Below are 19,826 nucleotides of genomic sequence, written 5' to 3'. Positions count from 1 at the left end.
CCCTTCCTGGAGTGACTGTATCAGATGCTGTCCCACCTCATCGTACTTTCCAAGGCTCACCCAGTGCCCTGGTGGGAAATATCCTTTCTGTCTGTTTATACCTTATAAATGCCACTATTATGCATTTATCATTATCACACTATCCTTTCTTGTTTTTATAAAGTATTTTCCTCTCCATCTTACTGGGAAATCCTGAAGGGCAAGAATTGTTTGTTCCTAAGACCCAGCATACACAATTCCTGCCAATAGCAGGGACTTAATAAATACTTGTTGAATGAGTAAATGAAATGTTATAACAATGGCCCTGAACCAATCAAAAAGTCTGATTAGAGAAAAAATAAAGGCCAAGATAATATTCAAGTCTTAAACTTTTAAAAAATGTTTTTATTTTTTATTTAGGGTCTTTCAGAAAACAAACCTTTATTTTAGGATAGTTTATAAATTAAAAACTGGTAAAGTTGAAGATTCCTAGGTAACCCTTCGCCTTTCATTTCAAGGGTGAGTATAGCTTGAGTAAGAACCTATGTGTACTTCAGGCAAAGCTCATGGCCTCAGTTCCTATACCCTAGTCAACACTAACTCTAAGAAGAGCCCAACTGGAAAGACAAGCTACTCCAGTACCTAAGGAAGAATGTAAGAACTGTCCATGACAACAGAATTAATAATTATTTTGCAAATGTTATTTTTTTTTACATGTTTAAACAATATCCACTGTCCAAACCATGTTAAAAAAAATTCTCCTTGAAATTAAAGAACAACTTAAGCTTAATTCCAAACAAAATTTATCTCTGCAGATGAATATGTAGGCTTTCTTTGGTCAGAAAACAAAATCCATGTTGCTAAACACATTTCCTGTTTTCTCTCAGCTGCAAGTTAACTGTCAAAATTGGTGGCCACTGGTTATCAACTCACTAAGAACCTGGACACCTGCTCTGCCCTCACCACCTCAAATGACTTCTGTTTTTAATCTCAATTATTTTCTTTTGTTTAATCTTGTATACTGGAAGTCAGGCGTAAATGCAGACAAATGATATGCTAAGCAGAGAAGAAAATTAGTTAAAAGGCACACTGATTAAATACTGGAGTTCAAGACTCACATCTAGCTCTCTGTCCCTTTCTTTGCAGGTGTGTGTGTGTGTGTGTGTGTGTGTGTGTGTGTGTGTGTGTGTATACAGTGTCTCTCTTGGTGATCTTCTTTACATTTGAGGCAATTTTAGTCTAGATGCTGGACACTCTCCCAAATTTACAGCTCAGGCCCCTCTGCAGCATCAAGAGTTGTTCCCTCTGCATCACAGAAAATAAAAAGAAAAAATTTTTAATTAACTAATTAAAAGAGCTAAACCCAACCAGTATCCACATCTGACTATAAGACATTTCCACGTGGATGACTCAAAAGCAGCAGAAACTCTTCTAATGAAACTCATCATCTCTTCCGGATGACGTGGTCCCACTCCAGTGTTCCCCGAGTTGGTACAGGCATACTGCAACATTAGACATGGAGGATTGTCAGATGTTCTCAAGACAGCAGCCAACACTCACTGGGCACTTCCTATCTACCAGCACCAGTCAAAGCACTTCATATATCAAGTCATTTAACTATTAAAACAGCCCTATTAGAGGAGTAGTAGTCACAAAGAAACCAAGACACACTATATCTATTATGTAATATGGGTCATGTCATACTTTATATGCATGCTTATAACATATGAATATATGATGAAAGTATTATATGCTCTCACAGCACTTTCTTTGCAGTATTTCCCTGGAGGCCATTAGTTTTTTACTAATAACAGTTTTTATCAAATTTGAAATTTTTCAGTCATTATTTTTCTTCAAAAAATGTTTTTGCTCCCTCCCTCCCCCCCTTTGAAACAAAATCACATGTATGTTAAACCACTTGGCACTGCCCCACAGGTCACTGAGTTTTCATTCATTTTTTTCAGTTGTCTTTTCCTATGTATTTTAGTTTGAATAGTCTCTTGCTATGTCTTTTAGTTTTCTGTCTAATTTGCTATTTTTCTCATTCAGTGAATATTTCATTTCAGATGTACTTTTCTGCAGTAAAGTTCCATTTTTAAAGCATTCCATTTCTCTCATTATGTTCATGCTTTCTGTTAAATCACTGAGCATATTTATAATTTACACTATTACATTGCTGATCACTGGATTTTGTTGTCTTTCTTTTAAGAGGTTTTTGTTCTGGCAGGCAAAGTTACATGAGGATCAGCTTGGTCCACTCAACTTTGTTTTTAAACTTTGGCAGGATGGGTCTCTAGGACTAATTTAGCTCTATTACTAAGGTCAGGCATTTTGGGGACTCCACTGAATGTCTCAGGTATTCAGTAAGGTCTCTCCTCTGCATCTGGACAGAATTCAAATGCCTCCCAACCCAGTGAGCTCTGGTCAATGTCCAGTTGAAAGCTCTCCAGCCATCCTCCGTTAGACCTCCTACAGAGAGCCCTACTTAGGTTTCTGGTGATCACTTCTCTGTCTGGCTCCGTCTCTCTGCCAATCTGATCTGCAAATTCCAGCCAGATAAGCCTTCCACAAGTCCAATCTCCTCAACCCAGCAAGACCAACATGCTCTGCTTGGGCTTCCCTTTCCTAAAACATGGTGCAGAGTGTCTACAGGGAGAAAGGTAGAGGAATTATAGAGCTCACATCATTTGTTTCCTTTCTCTCCATTTCAATAGTGCCTGTTGTCCAATGTCTGGAAGCAGTTTTTTCATATATCTTGTCCAGGTTTGTAGTTGTTTATAGTGGGAAACCAAGTCTCGTACCACTGTAGCCAGAAAGTGAAGTCTCATGTAGTTTTTGCTGTACATATGTTTCATGAGTGTTTGGTTTTGCTAAGCTAATTGCTCAGTTTGCTTCCATGTAAAAATTCCCAGCCTTCTTAGCCCCATGTTTTAACACTTAACTAGAATACAGAATTAATGACAATGAACACCAAAGATTTAACAAGAGTAGGCTGAAAGATTGAAGTAATACTGTATTTGTGAGAAATGGAGAGGAGCAATGAACATGTATCGCTTTGGTACTAAGGGGGAAAATGTTCATTTTGTTTTAAGAAAAAAAGAGAACACTGAACAGAATGCGTAACATTAAAAAGAAAGAAAGAACAGATGCAACTTGAATAAATGTCTCCAACATTCATATGTACCTTTAATTTGCAGTTGTGTGTTGTGCTACTTTGATAGTCAAAATATAAGTGTATTTAAATGCATTAATGAAGCAATAATAACTCTCCATCATTAATAAAATGTCTCAGATATATTACATCGTATATACCTAAAATAAAGATGTATCACATGAGAGCCCAAGAAAATTCTGTGCATTTTTTTTTTTAAAGAACAATTTCTGGAATGAAATTTGGCAATATTTATCAAAAACCTTAAAAATGTGCATATCCTTTGACCTAGCTATACCAACTTTCAGAAAGGAAATAAACATTAAGTTATAAGATAGCAGCCGGGCTCAGTGGCTCAGCCTGTAATCCTGCACCTTGGGAGGCTGAGGTGAGTGGATTGCCTGAGCCTGCGGGTTTGAGACCCGCCTGGGCAACTTGGTGAGTCCTCATCTCTACAATAAAATCAAAAAATTAGCCGGGTGTGGTAGCGCATGCCTGTAGTTCCAGTTACTTGGAAGGCTGAGGCGGAAGGATCGCCGGAGCCCAGCAGGTCGAGGCTGCGGTGGCCAGGAGCGGCCACTGCACTCCAGTCTGGGCGACAGAGTGAGACTCCAACTCAAAAAAAAAACAAGTTATAAGACAGCTGTTAATAATTACCTCTTGGGAGTAGATTATGAATGTTTGTTTTCATTTTTTGTTTACCTTCCTGTTTCCTAAATTTTAAACAATGAATTACTACATGTAAACACCAAAAACAATACAAGAAAGCCCTTTATTAGGGTAGCCTCATATTTAAAAAGTTTAGAGATGATTACATGACACTGTAACAGACAGCCTTGAAGATAATTAAGAGAAGGGCAAAGCTGGATAATAACACCTATGTCTGAAGCATGAGCCCAAGGTTGGTAATCAGCTTTTTAACTCACCAGGAATTTTAGCCAGAGAAAACCCCAAACGCTCACTTTGGGAAACACAATGTAAGGGCCAAGCACTGCACTGAGAATATGAAGACCTGGAATCCAACCCCAGTCCCTCATATCACTGTCTGTATGCATGTCTTCACGTGTAAAATGAGAGGGCTGGACTAGATGTCACGGATCTTGTTCTGCTCCTAGCCTCATGTTCTCAGTCTCTACTAGGTGAGGCCCAGGATTAATATTTTCTATTTTATTAAGTTCCTCAGGTGATTCAGTCACATTTCAGAAACCCTGTACTAAAGCAGAAATTTCTAAGACTATACAGTGAATTTCATAATACGAAAAAATGACAATACTCCTTAATAAGATGATTAAATGATGTATCATTTTCAAGAACCACACAGTATTGTTAGTTCTATAATACAGAAACGATTTTTGCTCTATGGAGTTTAGAAACCTTAAATACATCAATCTACTTTCTCATGCTTTTGATGGCAACTTACAAACTTAAAAAATAAGTCAACAGCCTATATAAGAAATCAAATATAGAACAAAATAAAATCTGGGTAGAACCTTACTTTGCTTTGCTTAAAAAAATGTACAATTTTATTTACTCTATGAAGAACAGACTACAAAGGACTTTAAGGCCCTATGTACAAGTAACAAGTGACTATGTGGTCACAGCATAGAGTCCTGATTCATTCCCAAGATCTTTCCTTAAAAATCCTGTCCTCTCTAGTTGACAGACACCTGAACAGCTCACAATACCATATGGGTTCTAGTCCTGCCGCTGTGTTAGAAGTAATCTGCCAACCTTCACTGGCATCACTAGTGTCCTTGGCTGAGTTTTTCCTATAATCCTCCTGAATTCTATTTCTCCATCTTGACCTCAGGCTTGCCCTTAATTCTCTTTCCTACTCTGCCTCCGTTCAATCTATTTGCACAAAACAACTTCTCCCTTCCAGTTTAACCAAGTCAAGCTTCCCTTAACAAAACGATCTTTCCAACTAAGTCCATCCATGCTCTAAACCCATTAATAGAAGCCAACTCCTTCCTCAGCCCACTTGTCCATTTATACCCATGTAACTGGCTCTCTCATGGCAGACACCTATTTTGTTTTGTCACACATCTCTCACATGACTGTAATTGTTTCAACGTTAAGGTCATATCATTCACCACACAACATGTTCTGAGTGCTTCAGTCCCAGAACTGGGGTAGGCTCTGAGAAGCAAAACAAATAAAAAGTAGTCCCTGTCCTCTAGGAGCTGCCATCTGGGGGTGGGTGGCAGGTCTGTGTGAGTGCAGGGAGGGGTGGGAGAGGCTTCATTCAGATACCCAGACAGAAAAAAATCTGCAGAGTACAGTGGAGGCACCAGGGAGGACTTGTCACATTTTTAAACACTTCTATCTTGTCTGACTGCAATAACCATGCTGCTTAAAAACAAAAAACAGTACCAACTGTTTATCAACACAGAAGGAAGGAAAAGTAGGAAGAAAGGAAAAAAGAGATGGAAACCTGGGTTCAAAGCTCTGGGACTGTTTGTTTTATTTACTGTATCTCCCATTTCTGGGAATTTGAAGACTAGATTATTTTCCTATCACAACTAATTTGAAAATAAAATAAAAACAATGAAGCAATAACTATCACAACAACACAAAAGATGGGGGATGGCAAGCCTGAACAGGAGATATGCTAGCGCTACTGTGAGTGGCAAGTGTGAGCCTGACCCCAGAAAACAGCACAGCACTCCAATAAGGGCACCAATGTGTAACTGACTTGAGAGCTTTCAAGAAACCAACACTACAGTCTCTAAAATGCCATCATCTATCCAGAAAACTAAATTTCACAATAAATTAAGCTTGGAAGGTGGTCTACAGGCAAAACAACTTTCTTTTCAACCCTTTAAAATACGAAGTTTACTAAATCAATTTATTTCCACAAGCACAAGAAGAAGGCAGAGCTCAGTTTTCAGTGAAGCATCACATAGTCTCCCAAATGTGCACAGCAACTTTTAACAGAGTTTATCAGTACAAAACATTTACCACAATCCATTCATTTTAAAAAGTTGCCACATTCTACTCCAGGAATCATTAACATCACACAAAGAAGAAGAATAACTGTTTCCTCTCGGCATGTAAAAACTATCTTAATTGGGGCTTTGGGTGGGGCTTGCTCATGATACAACAACTTATTTAAATAGTTCCCATAACTAAAAGGGGGAATTTACCTTTCAAGAAATACTTCCACTGTCCATATGGAATGACACTTTTTAACTGTCAGAACATACACCTTCATTAAATAAATCTTAACTTTTGCGAGTTTTGTTTTCAACAGAAACCATACCTATAAATGCTCTATAATCCTATTAAAGGATACCTGAATTCCATGCCATAAATTTACTTACATATGAAAGACAATTTTATCTTTAATAGAGGAATTTTATAAACTACTACTAAATCTTTTTCTTCCACAGCTGGCTAGAGAAGTAAACCTGTAAAAGCAGATCTTTATTTTCACACAGATGACTGTCATAAAAACTGGAAACACATCTGGGGGCCTTGGAAATGTAACAACACATAATACAAGGTTGGAGCGTTTTGGTAATTTCTGGTAAGGATAGCTGAATTGGCAGACACCGCTAGGAGAGCACTGTTGTACACCTATTACTGAAAGTAATCATTAGAACCTTCTCAGTTTCTAGAAAGTCCTCCTCTGCACAGGCAACTCAGCAGTGACCCAACGGGCACGAAATTCCTTCCATGCCAGGGGATTCCCTGAATCTAAACTCACAGCTCCCAAAACGTTACTTCCCTTTTCTTTGGGGCTGGTAATTTATAATAGTGACTGGACCACAATACCACAATTCTGCTAGAAGGTGCTGTTATCTCTAAAACAATGAATTCTAGCCTAAAATTCAAGTTAAGAGACTTTAAAACAAGTTATTTTCCCAATTCACAACTCTAGTAAGTTTGAGATTTTGTTAAAGGGTAACAACAACCATTTATTGAACATGTACCATGTACTGTGCCCAGAGATAAGCACTTCAATATGCTAAGCAATGTGTACTTAATTTCTTCAAGATGGAGGTTATCCCCACTTGCAAATGAGGGAACAGTTAATCAAATTAATTGCCCAAAGTCACACAGCTAGTGACCACATTTTACTGGGACTGAGGGAACCTATTTGAGCTATTCATGCAGTTTTTGCTAAAGAAATTCCTCAAAGAAATATCAGCATATAGTTTCAGCAGTTTTATACTAAAGGAGTTACATTAAAACATCGAAAATTGGATTTTAAATTACTTGAATTCAACTGTATGCTAGTTTATTAAAATATTACTCTTAATCCTCTGTATCTTCAACATTTAATATTTGTCCAAGTAAACGATGATATCACATGCATGTTTTGCAACCAAATGGTACCCCTCTCCTTCAGGAGGAGCCTGGAAATGTATACGATCATTTGGGGTTGTCCCAATGTGGGGGTCACTCATCAGGATTTAGTGGAGAGGAGCTAAACAAGAGGTAGGCCTATCCAAAATGTTAACAGCACCCATGCAGAAGTACTAAACTTCTGGTTCAAAAATAAAACCTTCCATGGCAAAGTTAATCCACCTGTTAACACACATATATTTACAATTAACTTCCTATTCATGAACTGTCTGTTTAAAATACTTTAGAAGATACATTAACCTCTTTCTATAAAATATCATTTTTGCATTTACCTGGCATTTTCTTTTCAAAAGCCCTCTCCCCATTTTAGAAGTACATTATGCCTTTATCACCCTGATGTAACCAAGAACCTCTTCCCCATTCCTACTTGGTTCATTTCTGAATTCAATGAAGTTACAGCACATTTGCATAGTGGTATAAAGTTGGAAGCAGATTTCCACTGGGAAAAGAATATTGTTTCACTATCAAGAATATGGTTTGAACTTTCTAGTTCCAAGGATCACTCATGTCAATAGGAAATTTTAGACTGTCCTGGTTCATTTCCTGAGCTCTTTCCAAGGGTACTGTGCTAATGGCTTCTACCATATCTTAAAAATACTGATGAAATGGAAATCTAACACGAATTTTTAAATAAAATGATAATTTTACATCCAAAAAGTGAAAAAAAAATGTATCCTGCAGATAAATCAGAATATGTACAAGCGCAGAATTTAAGTAGGAGGCACTTAGTCAAAATTGTAGTAATTCCTAAACAAAATAAAATTCAAAAGGGAGACTTACTGCCTAGGGACTGGTGGATTACAAGGAGACACTTTTGCAAGGATTTATCTTAGTATTCCAGTTTTGCTCTTTGGTCAATGGAATTATTCCATAAGTTGTGAAAATAATCATAGAATCAGATTCATAAAGCCCCAAAGTTTCTTCTTAGGTTGTAAAAACTAATATACATGAGGGTCTAAGACTAATATATCAAAAAATAAAAACACGTATTTCCTGCCCAGTTTTAAAAGCTGAGTTACACTACCTACCTAGCTCTCTGCATTTAGTTAGATCCTGAGCACTGTTTCTTTAGATTTTATCTAGTCCCTGCAAGGTACACCAAAAGAGAAAAAGATCCGGGAGTTCTGAGACACAACCCTGAGGCTCAGTCTTCAGCACAATTTGAGACTCCCCTGTTGCCAAAGAACCGTGATTGACAACCTGAGCACTTCAGTTCACCTTGCTGCTCATTACCTTCTCCATCCGCACTGTAAATGGAATATCTTTACCAAAGATTATAGAGAAGGAATTGCTAAAGCACAGACCACCACTGCCAAATCCCTTGAAGTTGTCCTACTAGAAAAAGTTGACCAAAAGTGCTGAATCAAAGATTACAATGCACTTCAAAAAATTCACCCTTTTCTCTACATGTGATTGTAATAAATACAGTGTAGGTAAAAGTAGGAATAATACAGCAGTCAGAAAACTGTGAAGTTACTCCAGACCTGGACAAATCACTTTAACTCTGTTGTAGTTCTAAGGGTCTAGATAGGATCCTATCTATACAAAGAGTAGCATTGTCATCTATTGCCTTTCAACAATCTGCAAGAACAAAATAAACATGAAAGAGAAGGGATCCATCTCTGTAACTAATGACATTTCAATAAAAGATATTCTAAAATAGATGACATCACCAAAGGAAAAATTTGAAAGGCCAAAACAAATTTCTGCAAAGCAGTCTCCCCTATGGATTTCAGACTGCTTCAGGGGTAGTTATAATTACCCTCAGTGAAGGGTGTAAATAGAATCTAATCATTCTGTCCCTTCCTCAACTTCTCAAGCCCCTGAAAGTGAGTGCAGCTAAACATTCTCAAGCCCTCAGTACAGAAAGAGGGTATCCTGCTTTCAAATCCTTTAGCGGATTACAACAATGTCTCCCTGAGCTGGTCACCCCTCATTCACTTTTGCCACCCTCCACATTCTCCACAAAATTATCATTTCTAAAGCCGCAGTCTGACTAACTCCACTGTCTATAATTTTCACTGGCTTCTCTCTGTTTTTAGGATACCCTGCTGGGCCTAACCCCAGCTTTCACCCTCTGCCTCTCCCGTATCACTGGGCTAGCATGGCTCCCAGTGTCAGCCATGCTAGCCCTCCTACAGCTTCTCAAAAGCTTTATTACTCCTAACATCTCAAGGCGGTGGCACATGCACTTTGGAAGGCCGAGACGAGTGGATTGCCTGCTCCCTGGGGTTCGAGACCAGTCGGGCAACTTGGCGATACCTCGTCTCTACAATAAATTTTTTTTTTTAAATTAGCCGGGCATGGTAACGCACGCCTGTAGTTCCCAGCTACTTGGAAGGCTGAGGCAGAAGGATCACCTGAGCACAACAGGTCAGTGCTGGGGTGGCTTTGAGCGTGTCACCGCATTTCAGTCTGGACGACGGAGTGACTTCAACTCAAAAGAGAAAAAAAACGATTATCATTCGAAAGTCCTCCTTACCTGACCCCAACTTTATTTTCCACTTTTCCACAATGCAATCCACTATGAATCTAGACTCCTGACTCCTCCAGAAGCACTTTCTCCCTTATCTTCAGGCTTTCAAATCTCGCGGCTTTCCCTGTCTATAAAATTATTTCTTAAATTTATCTTAACCTGTTCAAATCCCAGGGTTTGCCAAGACTAAAAGTTTTCTTTCCTTTAGGTTGTTTTCCCATAGTGCCAGTTTATGCATCTGTCCTTGCACCACACTTTCAAAGCACTTCACATTCTCTTTTCGATAATTATACACAACGCCATAGTACTCTGTGTCTTGTGTAACTTTTCTCCCCAACATTGGTGCGAATTCCTAAGGCTGTACTGCTTACATCCCCACTTCCAGAATGCTAAGCACTGAGCTCTCACCGAAACATTTGATTTTTCCCTAACATACTAGATTTTTCCTCTGAAAAGAATATTATCCCCCCCCCCCTTATTCCTCTGTTTCTCAGGTGATTTTATTTTGCCTTATGTGACTCTCACCCCAAGTTCCCTTTCGGGTTTTTTTTTTCTTGTTGTTTCTTGCCCACCCTTCCCCCATTCTAATAAAAAATATTGAGTTCTCTGGAGTCCTGTGCCTTCCCACTCTCAAAAGGACCCCGCGTCCTTTGCGAGGGTACCCTGTCTGCAGTGAGGGGCTCCCAGGTCCTTTAAACTGCCATTCCCTTAGACAAACACAAACGCGTACACCCAGTGAAGGCTCTTGCGCTAGCTGTGACCTCACACACACCACTCCAGAGCCTCACCTGGGCCACTCTGCCACCTTTCATCCCTCTCAATCAGGCGGCGTGGATTCGCTGTGACCCTCACCCAAGAAAAAGGTCCCAGACCGCTGCGTCTCTCCTTCCTGCCTCTGTCATTGAGTATCCCCTGGGTCTCTTTCTCTTTTCCCTCCTTCCTCATCTTTAGAGACGGAACCCAGGCCCGAGGCTGCGATGAACCGGCGCCGAGAGAGCAACAGGCACAGTCAACCAGCCAGCTCCAGCCCCAACGCCACGGCCTGGGCCCCCGCGCCCGCCCCCATCCATCCCAGGCGCAGACCACGGCGCAAGCTTCGGCCTGGCCAAGAGTCCCCATCCGGGACACCCATCGCACACTGACCCAGGAAGGTGTCAACGACGATGTGGAGCAGTAACACATACGGAGGCGGGCAGCCTGGCAGACGTTAACGGCTCAGCGCTCCATCCCTCCCCGACTCAAGCTCCGGCGGCACAAGGCTTCCTCGACCCCAGCGCCCACAGAGCGCGTCACGTGTCAGCCGGAGCAGTCAGCTGACCGCAGCGCGCCCCGCCCACGCGCGCCACTGCGCAGGCGCGCTCGCTGCCGGGCTTCCGACGGGGGCGGGGCCGGGAGGCTCTGGGCGTCCTGGAGACCCGGGCGTCCGGGTTGTTCCGGGCTGGGTGGGGTTTCCCGTTTCTCCCAGCATCGCGGTGGCGGCTTGTCCACTCCATGTAAATGTCACCGCCACCATGCCTGTCGATATTCCACTCCAGGCGTCTGCGGATCGGAGTTTGTCTCCAGCCCCCTGCACGGGCTTCTCCGCTCTGGTGTTCTGCGTCAACCCCGGGTTCTGGGTAGTATCAGTAGATCACTTCTGCTGATTCACATTCTCCTCGCAGCCCACCTCGGCTGAATTCCATAAATGTCCATGGAACATATGCTGGGCACCAGGCGCCGTGCTCGCTCTCCCTAGAACTTCCTGATGGAGCGAATCGCTACTGGCCAAAGGAACTAGTCGTGAATCGTTGAAGCCACATTATATAATGGGAAACCGGAGGTTTCAGAGCACAGGCTGGGACGTGGGAAAGCATATCCTTTGGGAAAAACAGATCGCAAGCTGCTCCTCCCAACCCTGCATGTTTCATTACCTGGGAAGACAGGTGGTACGATTCTAACTTTGAGCACAGAGTTTTGGAAACGGTCGAGAATTTGGAAATTTTCTAATGTAATCCTTTTAGGTTTAAGATGAGGAAAGTGAGGAAGCAGAGGGCGGAGTTGTTTAGTGCAAGGGAATTGACACGCCTGGTGTTAAATCCAGGCTCCTGCTTACTAGTGGCGTGAACTTACACGTCCAAACTTCAACTTCTTCACCTGCAAAATGGTGGTAATAATATATACCCTATAGAGCTATTGTGAGGATTAAATGAATTTGTTTGGCACAGTGTGCCTGGCACATAGGAAACACCTAGTAAGTGGTCGTCGTTATTACTACGTATCACAGGGCCCAGGTTTTCTGACCTATCCTCTGTGTGTCCCTGCAGAAATTCACCAAAGAATGTCTTAGAACACAAAAACAACCAACCAAACTATCCCCAACCTGATGTTTTTCACCAGTTTTGGATGAAGTTCAGGAAATTCTAGTAACCAGTTCTATAACACAGCTTTAGAAACTTGTCAGGAATTTCGGAGCCTTTATCTGTCATCACAAAATGAGCCTAAAGGCATTTGTTGTTGTTGTTGTTGTTAGACCCATGTTATCCAATAGATCCGTGCTGTGCATACAGTATGCATTAGCAATCTGAGGCTATCGAGCACTTGAAATGGCTGGTGTGACTTGGGAACTGAGTTTTAAAATTTATTTCAGTTTAATTAAAATGTAAATAGCCTAGTGATGACAACCTCAATTTTAAGCCTGCAATTTTAAGATCTGCATTTGAAATCTCTCCGTTCCTTCGAGATTGTGTGTGGTCCTGAAGCAGACTTTTCATCTCAGGTTCATTTTTTTTTTTAATTGTTACGTTGTGCTTTATTTAACTGAGGCAAAAAATGTGGTTGGTACCCGGTATATACCAAAAAATGTGGTTGGTACCCTGTATATACCAAAACTCTTCTGACAATGGCAAGATGTCTTTAAAAAGATGGAAGCCCTTGCTTTTTGGTGTTTCTGTTTTGTTGTGTTTTTTCAGAGACCTTGCTGCTAGTGTGTTGTAGAGCTTGAGAGCAAACCGAGGTCTGCTGATTCCAAAGTCATGCTTTTGAACAATGGTGGCCACCTATTGAATTAACTGACAATCTATCAACTAGTACATGTCCATTCGCCAATGGGTTGCTAACCTCTATTTCTTTTTTTATTATTATTTAAATATTTAAATCTTAGATTCAGGGGTACATGTGCATGTTTGTTACTGGGCACATCATGTACTGGTGGGGATTGGGCTTCTAGGGTCCCTATTCTCCAAACAGTGAACATTGTACCCCACAGGTAGTTTTGAACCCTTGTCGCCCTCACCACCTCCCCACTTTTGGTGTTCCCAGGGTCGGTTGTTTCCATCTTTATGTCCATGAGTACCCACTGTTTAGCTTTCACATATAAATGAGAACATGCAGTATTTGATTTTATGTTTCTGAGTTAGTTCACTTGGGATGATAGCCTCCAGCTCCCTCCATGTTGCAGCAAAGGATATGATTTCATTCTTTTTATGGCTGTGTAGTATTCCATGCTGTATATATATTTTCTTTATCCAGTCAACCGTGGATAGGCATTTAGGTTGATTCTGTGACTTTGCTATTATAAATAGTGCCACGCATCTTGGATGCTTAATTTCTAAACTTAACTGCATCTACTTCTGGCCTCACACCACTTTCCAGTGCTTTAATGACCAAGTTATATTCGGGAGGCAGTTTAATAGAGTGCTCAAATCAGTATTTGCTCCAATTATCATGAGGTCTAGAATACCTCATTTAAAAATCTTACAAATATTAGCTGGGCGTGGTAGCACACGCCTGTAGTTCCAGCTACTTGGAAGGCTGAGGCGGAAGGATCGCTGGAGCCCAGCAGTTCGAGGCTGCGGTGGCCAGGAGCATGCCACTGCACTCCAGTCTGGGTGACAGAGTGAGACTCCAACTCAAAAAAAAAAAAATCTTACAAACATGTTTAATATAAGCAGGACAGGATTACTTTCTAGTGGCGTGTAATAGTAAAAGAATGTGTATTTACAAAGAGAAAGGAAGCTCACTTTTCTTCACTGTACTGTGTGTAGGAGCACACTAGTTATTGAAGTATGCAATGGGCAGACCACACCTTTTTGTTCATTTTCAGATATCTAAATACTATCCATGTGGAAGCCCCTTCTAAGTTTAAAGCACTCATATGATGCACAGACATTTCTTTTTTTCTTTTTTGCCTTACAACTTTTTCAAAGGAAAAAATTAAAATGTTTATTTTATTTACTTATTTTTTTTCTTTATTCAAGTTCTGAATTTATTTCACTTGTGTATTTTTGGCTCCTCACCATTTCCATTTGTCTGGCCAACATACTACTATATCCTGTCATAACATGCCATGCATACTTATAACCAAGCAAAGAATGGAAGGCGTTAAAAGCTGAAGTGGCATTTTGGACTGCACATTCTTGGCAACACGGTAGGGAAGTTCTCACTTCACATTATAGAAAGGACAGTCTGATATCAACTGTTACAGAAATGGAACAAAACAGGAAACTTTAGCATACTGTTTAAACTATTTTCCTGAGAGACTTATCCCACTTCCAGAGATCTTGAATAGTCTCCTAGCTAATCACTCAGAAGCAATTCTTCACATAATTGATACTCTTCGCTTTCACTTTGGGAAGAGAACCAACTTTTTCTATACTTGTTTGCATTTTTGCTTTAATGTCTTCTACAGAAGTAGGTCCTTTATGTCCATGAGTACCTATTGTTTAGCTTTCACATATAAATGAGAACATGCAGTATTTGGTTTTCTGTTTCTGAGTTAGTTCACTTGGGATAATGGCCTCCAGCTCCATCCATGTTGCAGCAAAGGACATGATTTCATTCTGTTTTAGATGGGGTTTTTTTTCCTGTTTTTTGAAGAAATCTAGACCTTTTGATCTTAACATTACTAGTTTTAAGGGTTTTTAAAGATTTGGCTTGATTTTTGTGCATTTTTGACTGGAGTATCTCATATAGATTTCTTCACTGGAGCTTTTTCTTCCATTTCCTCCTTATCAAAATCATCTTCAGCAGCAGCAGCATCAACATCTTCATGAGCAATGTTTCTTTTTTTTTTTTTTTTCTGTAAACTGCTGCCACTTCCAGGGGCAGATCACTTTTCAGATATATTTCAGATTTTCACATATCCCTCCCCTCATTTTCTGACTTTGCATCTTCCTCCACCATCCCTAAGTACCTCCCACTCTTATGCACAGGCCTTGTACCACACTCAGATGTAAGGCCCCAGGCAAGGTTAACCCAAAGCTCCAAGGGAAACTGTTTGCCTTACAGACATTTTCCAAGTTGCTAACTTTAAAGTAACAAGTTACTTAATCAACCACCTCTGCTTCAATGACATGCAATTCATCCTTTGTACCAGCCCCTAAGCGGACCATTCTTAAAGATAAGTTGTGCTCATTTCCATCATTATCCACCTTAAAGTGATTATCTTTGTTGGCCTTTGGTTCACAATTAAAAAGATAGTTTTGGGGCCTCAAGAGGCTCATGTCTATGTCCACTGAATCTTCCATGAGGTAGTGGCATTCACTTAGGTGGGAGAGAAGGCAGATAGAGATAAATGACCCTGTCTCAAAGGACAACTGCATTGGATAAAATCACACCAGCAATAATATTTTTTCAATTATTATTATTTTTAGAGGGAGGGTCTCACTCTGTCGCCCAGTGGCATGATTGCAGTTCACCACAGTCTCAACCTCCTGGGCTCAGGTGATCCTTCTGCCTCAGCCTCCTATGTTTACAGGCACACACCACTATACCGGGCTAATTTTTTTTTTATTTTTTGTAGAGACAAGTTCTTGCCTAGACTGGTCTCAAATTCCTAGGCTCAAGCTATCCTCTCGTCTCGGCCTCCATAAGTACTAGGATTACAGGTGTGGGCCACTGAGCCTGGCCAAATTTTTTAATTAAACAAAATGGAGAAAGCATTTAAAACAAGTAGAACAATAGGAGTCATAACTCTTTTTCACTCTTATGCAATATTAAAGCTATCTTGAGAGTTGTTAACTTAAAGGGAAATAAGAGTCCTTTTTTTTTTTTTTGAGTCGGAGTCTCACTCTTGTCACCCAGGCTGGAGTGCAGTGGCATGCAACCTCGATCTGCTGGGCTCAGGTAATCCTTCCACTTCAGCCTGCCAAGTAGCTGAAACCACAGGCGTGCTCCACCACACCCGACTGTAAGAGTCCTTTTTTACGAAAATATCCTGATAAAGCCAGGCGCAGTGGCTCATGTCTCTAATCACAGCACATTGGGAGGCCAAGGCAAGAGGATTGCCTGAGCCTACAGGCTCCAGACTAGCCTGGGCAACATGGCACGACTTTGTCTCTAGAATAAATCAAAAAATTAGCTGGGCGTGGTGGCGGATACCTGTAGTTCCAGTAACTTGGAAGGTTGAAGTGGAAGGATCACTTAAACCCAACAGGACGACGTTGGGGTGGCTGTGAGCATGCTACTACACTCCAGCCTGGGTGAAAGCATGAGACTCCTATGGAAAGAAAGAAAGGAAAAGAGGGAAAGGCAGGAAGGCAGGAAGGAAGGAAGGAAATACTCTGGTTAACTAGTGTGAAAGACAAACTGAGAGCTTGGGTAAATGGAGCAAAAACACCAAAGAGTTAACAAAACTGGTCTCCATTGGAAGGGATTAGAAATTGGAGGGGTGGGGAGGTGGTAGGAAGGCAAAGGAAAGAGAAGGAAAGACAGGAGAGAAAGACAGATAACAGAGGACTTGGAGAAAGAGGGGTGTTTAGAACTCCACTTGAGATTGCTTCAATTGCTGTGATGTAAATCTTTTGCCATCTGTCTAAACCTTTATAAAAAGGCTAAGCTCAAATGTTTTATGTGAACTATTTTTTTTTTTGGTAGAAATATATGGCATGCAATGTCCATCAAATTACCAGCAACATTCTTCTCAGACCTAGAAAAAACAACACAGGAATTCATATGGAAACACAAACGACTAAAGAATAGCCAGAACAATCCTCAGCAAAAAAAAAAAACAAAGCAGGTGGTATCACATTACCAGACTTCAAACTTTACTATAAAGCTACAATCATCAAAACAGCTTGGTATTGATACAGGAACAGGCATACAGACCAATGGAATAGAAATGAGATTCCAGAAGCAAAACCTCAATTTCTCAACCAACTCATCTTCGACAAAGCCTCCACCACCTACCACTGGGGAGAGGAGAACCTATTCAGTAAATGGTGCTGGGAAAACTGGCTGACCACATGCAGAAGATTGAAACAGGACCCCTATCTATCCCCATACACAAAAATTAACTCTAAATAGATCAGAGACCTAAATGTAAAACTTCAAACCATAAGAACCTTAGAAAATGAAGACCATACCCCCATGGAAATTGGAACTGGCATCCAATTCCTGAACAAAACCCGAAACCCACAGGCCATAAGAGAGAAGATAGACAAGTGGGACCTCAATAAACTGACAAGCTTCTGCAAAGCCAAAGAAACCATCAAGAGAGCAGGGAGACCGCCTACAGACTGGGAAAAAGTATTTGCCAACTCCAGGTCTGACAAAGGCTTAACATCTTGGATCTACAAGGAACTCGAACATGCTGAAAAGAAAAAAAACAAACAACTCCATTATAAAATGGGCAAAAGATATGAACAGACACTTCTCAAAGGAAGACATCTGAGCAGCCAACAGACACATGAAGAAATGTTCAACCTGACTAATCATCAGGGAGATGCAATTCAAAACCACACTGAGATACCACCCAACTCCCATCAGAATGGCAATTATCAATAACTCAAAAAGTAACAGCTGCTGGAGAGGGTGTGGCGAAAAGGGAACTCTTCTACACTGTTGGTGGGAGTGCAAACTAATGCAACCTCTGTGGAAAACAGTATGGCGATTCCTAAAAGCTCTAAATATTGACCTCCCATATGATCCCGCAATTCCCCTTACTGGGAATATACCCTGAAGAATTCAAATTACTCTATAGAAAAGATACCTGCACATGTATAATTATTGCAGCATTGTTCACAATAGCAAGAACTTGGAAACAACCATGCTGTCCATCAAAAGAGGACTGTATTTTAAAAATGTGGTACATATACACGATGGAATACTACGCAGTCATAAAAAAAGAACAAAATCATGAATTTTGCAGCAACCTGGATGGAACTAGAGTCTATAAGACTGAGTGATCTCTCACAGAAACAAAGCTCTGAGTATCACATGTTCTCACTCATATAGTGGACCTTGAACATCCAACATAATACTATAAGAAAATGACTGACGGTGGAGGGAAACTATGGGGGGAGAAGGGAGATGGGATTAGCGGTAGTAAATATCTGTCTGGGAGATACCTCTTATCAACAAGGATACCTGAACGAAGCATATTTGCATACCTAACCTTAAACTGTACCCCACAATATCATAATAAAAAATATTTATAAAAAAAAAAAGAAACCAGGCTCGGTGGCTCAGCCTGTAATCCCGCAACTTTGGGAGGCTGAGGTGAGTGGATTGCCTGAGTCCACGGGTTCAAGACCCGCCTGGGCAGCGAGACCTCATCTCTACAATAAATCAAAAAAATCAGCCAGGCGTGGTAGCGCACGCCTCTAATTCCGGCTACTCAGAAGGCTGAGGCGGAAGGATTGCCAGAGCCCAGCAGGTCGAGGCTGCAGTGGCCGGGAGCAGCCACTGCACTCCAGTCTGGGCGACAGAGTGAGACTCCAACTCAAAAAAAAAAAAAAAGAAAGAAATATCTGGCATCCAGGTGACTTTATAAAAAGAGCTTGGATATATTGATAAGAACAACATTAAGACCCCAACCAACAAATGAGTTAAAAGTACCAACAATGAGAAAAGAAGATATGCCACTGGCTAAAACATTTGGGGAAATGTCCACTCTTATCAGTACTCAAAAATATAAATAAGAACAATATAAAAATTTATATACATAATTAAATAATATAGTAACTAGAAATAGTAACTCATTAGCAAAGATAGAATTATATATGTAAGAACTGATGCTGGTGAGGGTGCCATAAGAGAGACTCCAACATTGCTAGTGGAAATGTAAATTGGTACAACTTTTTGGTCAGCAATTGACAGTATGGAGGAGAAGCCTTAAAAATGTTCATTCAGGCCGGGCTCGGTGGCTCAGCCTATAATCCCAGCACTTTGGGAGGCCGAGGTAAGTGGATTGCCTAAGCCCACGGGTTCAAGACCCACCCGGACAACTTGGTGAGACCTCGTCTCTACAATAAATCAAAAATTAGCCAGGCATGGTGGCACGCGCCTGTAGTTCTGGTTATTTGGATGGCTGAGGCGGAAGGATTGCCAGAGCCCAGCAGATTGAGACTGTGGTGGCCGGGAGTGTGCCACTGCACTACAGTCTGGGCAATAGAGTGAAACTCTGACTCAAAAAAAAAAAAAAAAGTTCATTCAATTTGATCCTTATTAGGTGGAAATTATAGTGCAAAAGAAAAATGTATATACAAAACATATTCATTAGCCTTGATCATAGTGACTCATCCCAGAACTTTGGGAAGCCAAAGGATAGGATAGATCAAGGCCAGGAGTTCGAGACCAACCTGGGCAACTTAGCAAGACCTCATCTCTTAAAAAAAAAATTAGGGCCGGGCTCAGTGGCTCAGCCTGTAATCCCGCGCCTTTGGGAGGCTGAAGTGAGTGGATTGCCTGAGCCCGCGGGTTCGAGACCCACCTGGGCAGCGAGACCTCATCTCTGCAATAAATCAAAAAATCAACTGGGCGTGATAGTGCATGCCTGTAATTCCGGCTACTTGGAAGGCTGAGGCGGAAGATCGCCGGAGCCCAGCAGGTCGAGGCTGCGGTGACCGGGAGCGACCACTGCACTCCAGTCTG

General features: G+C 41.1%; 1 protein-coding gene across 4 annotated transcripts in view; it reads right to left on the bottom strand.

The window, feature by feature from the left end:
* Positions 1–11,323, bottom strand: part of ATP6V1C1 (ATPase H+ transporting V1 subunit C1) — a 42,828-nt gene extending 31,505 nt beyond the window's left edge. Inside the window, exon 1 of one of the 4 annotated variants that reach the window (XM_008052884.1) lies at positions 11,121–11,323. Coding sequence is in view for 1 of the 4 variants with exons in the window: in XM_021709902.1 (XP_021565577.1) it covers positions 11,121–11,159 (39 nt within the window). In the remaining 3 variants the exon portion in view is untranslated. The remainder of the gene's footprint in view (positions 1–11,120) is intronic. The other 3 variants (XM_008052885.1, XM_021709903.1, XM_021709902.1) reach the window with 3 other exon arrangements.
* Between the last annotated feature and the right edge of the window lie 8,503 nt (positions 11,324–19,826).

This window comes from Carlito syrichta, unplaced genomic scaffold (assembly GCF_000164805.1).
Source record: "Carlito syrichta isolate Samal-C Ts95f unplaced genomic scaffold, Tarsius_syrichta-2.0.1 Scaffold287640, whole genome shotgun sequence".
Lineage (NCBI taxonomy): Eukaryota > Metazoa > Chordata > Mammalia > Primates > Tarsiidae > Carlito > Carlito syrichta.
The sequence above is the reverse complement of the archived record's forward strand: the minus strand, read 5'-3'. Positions and strand labels throughout refer to the sequence as shown.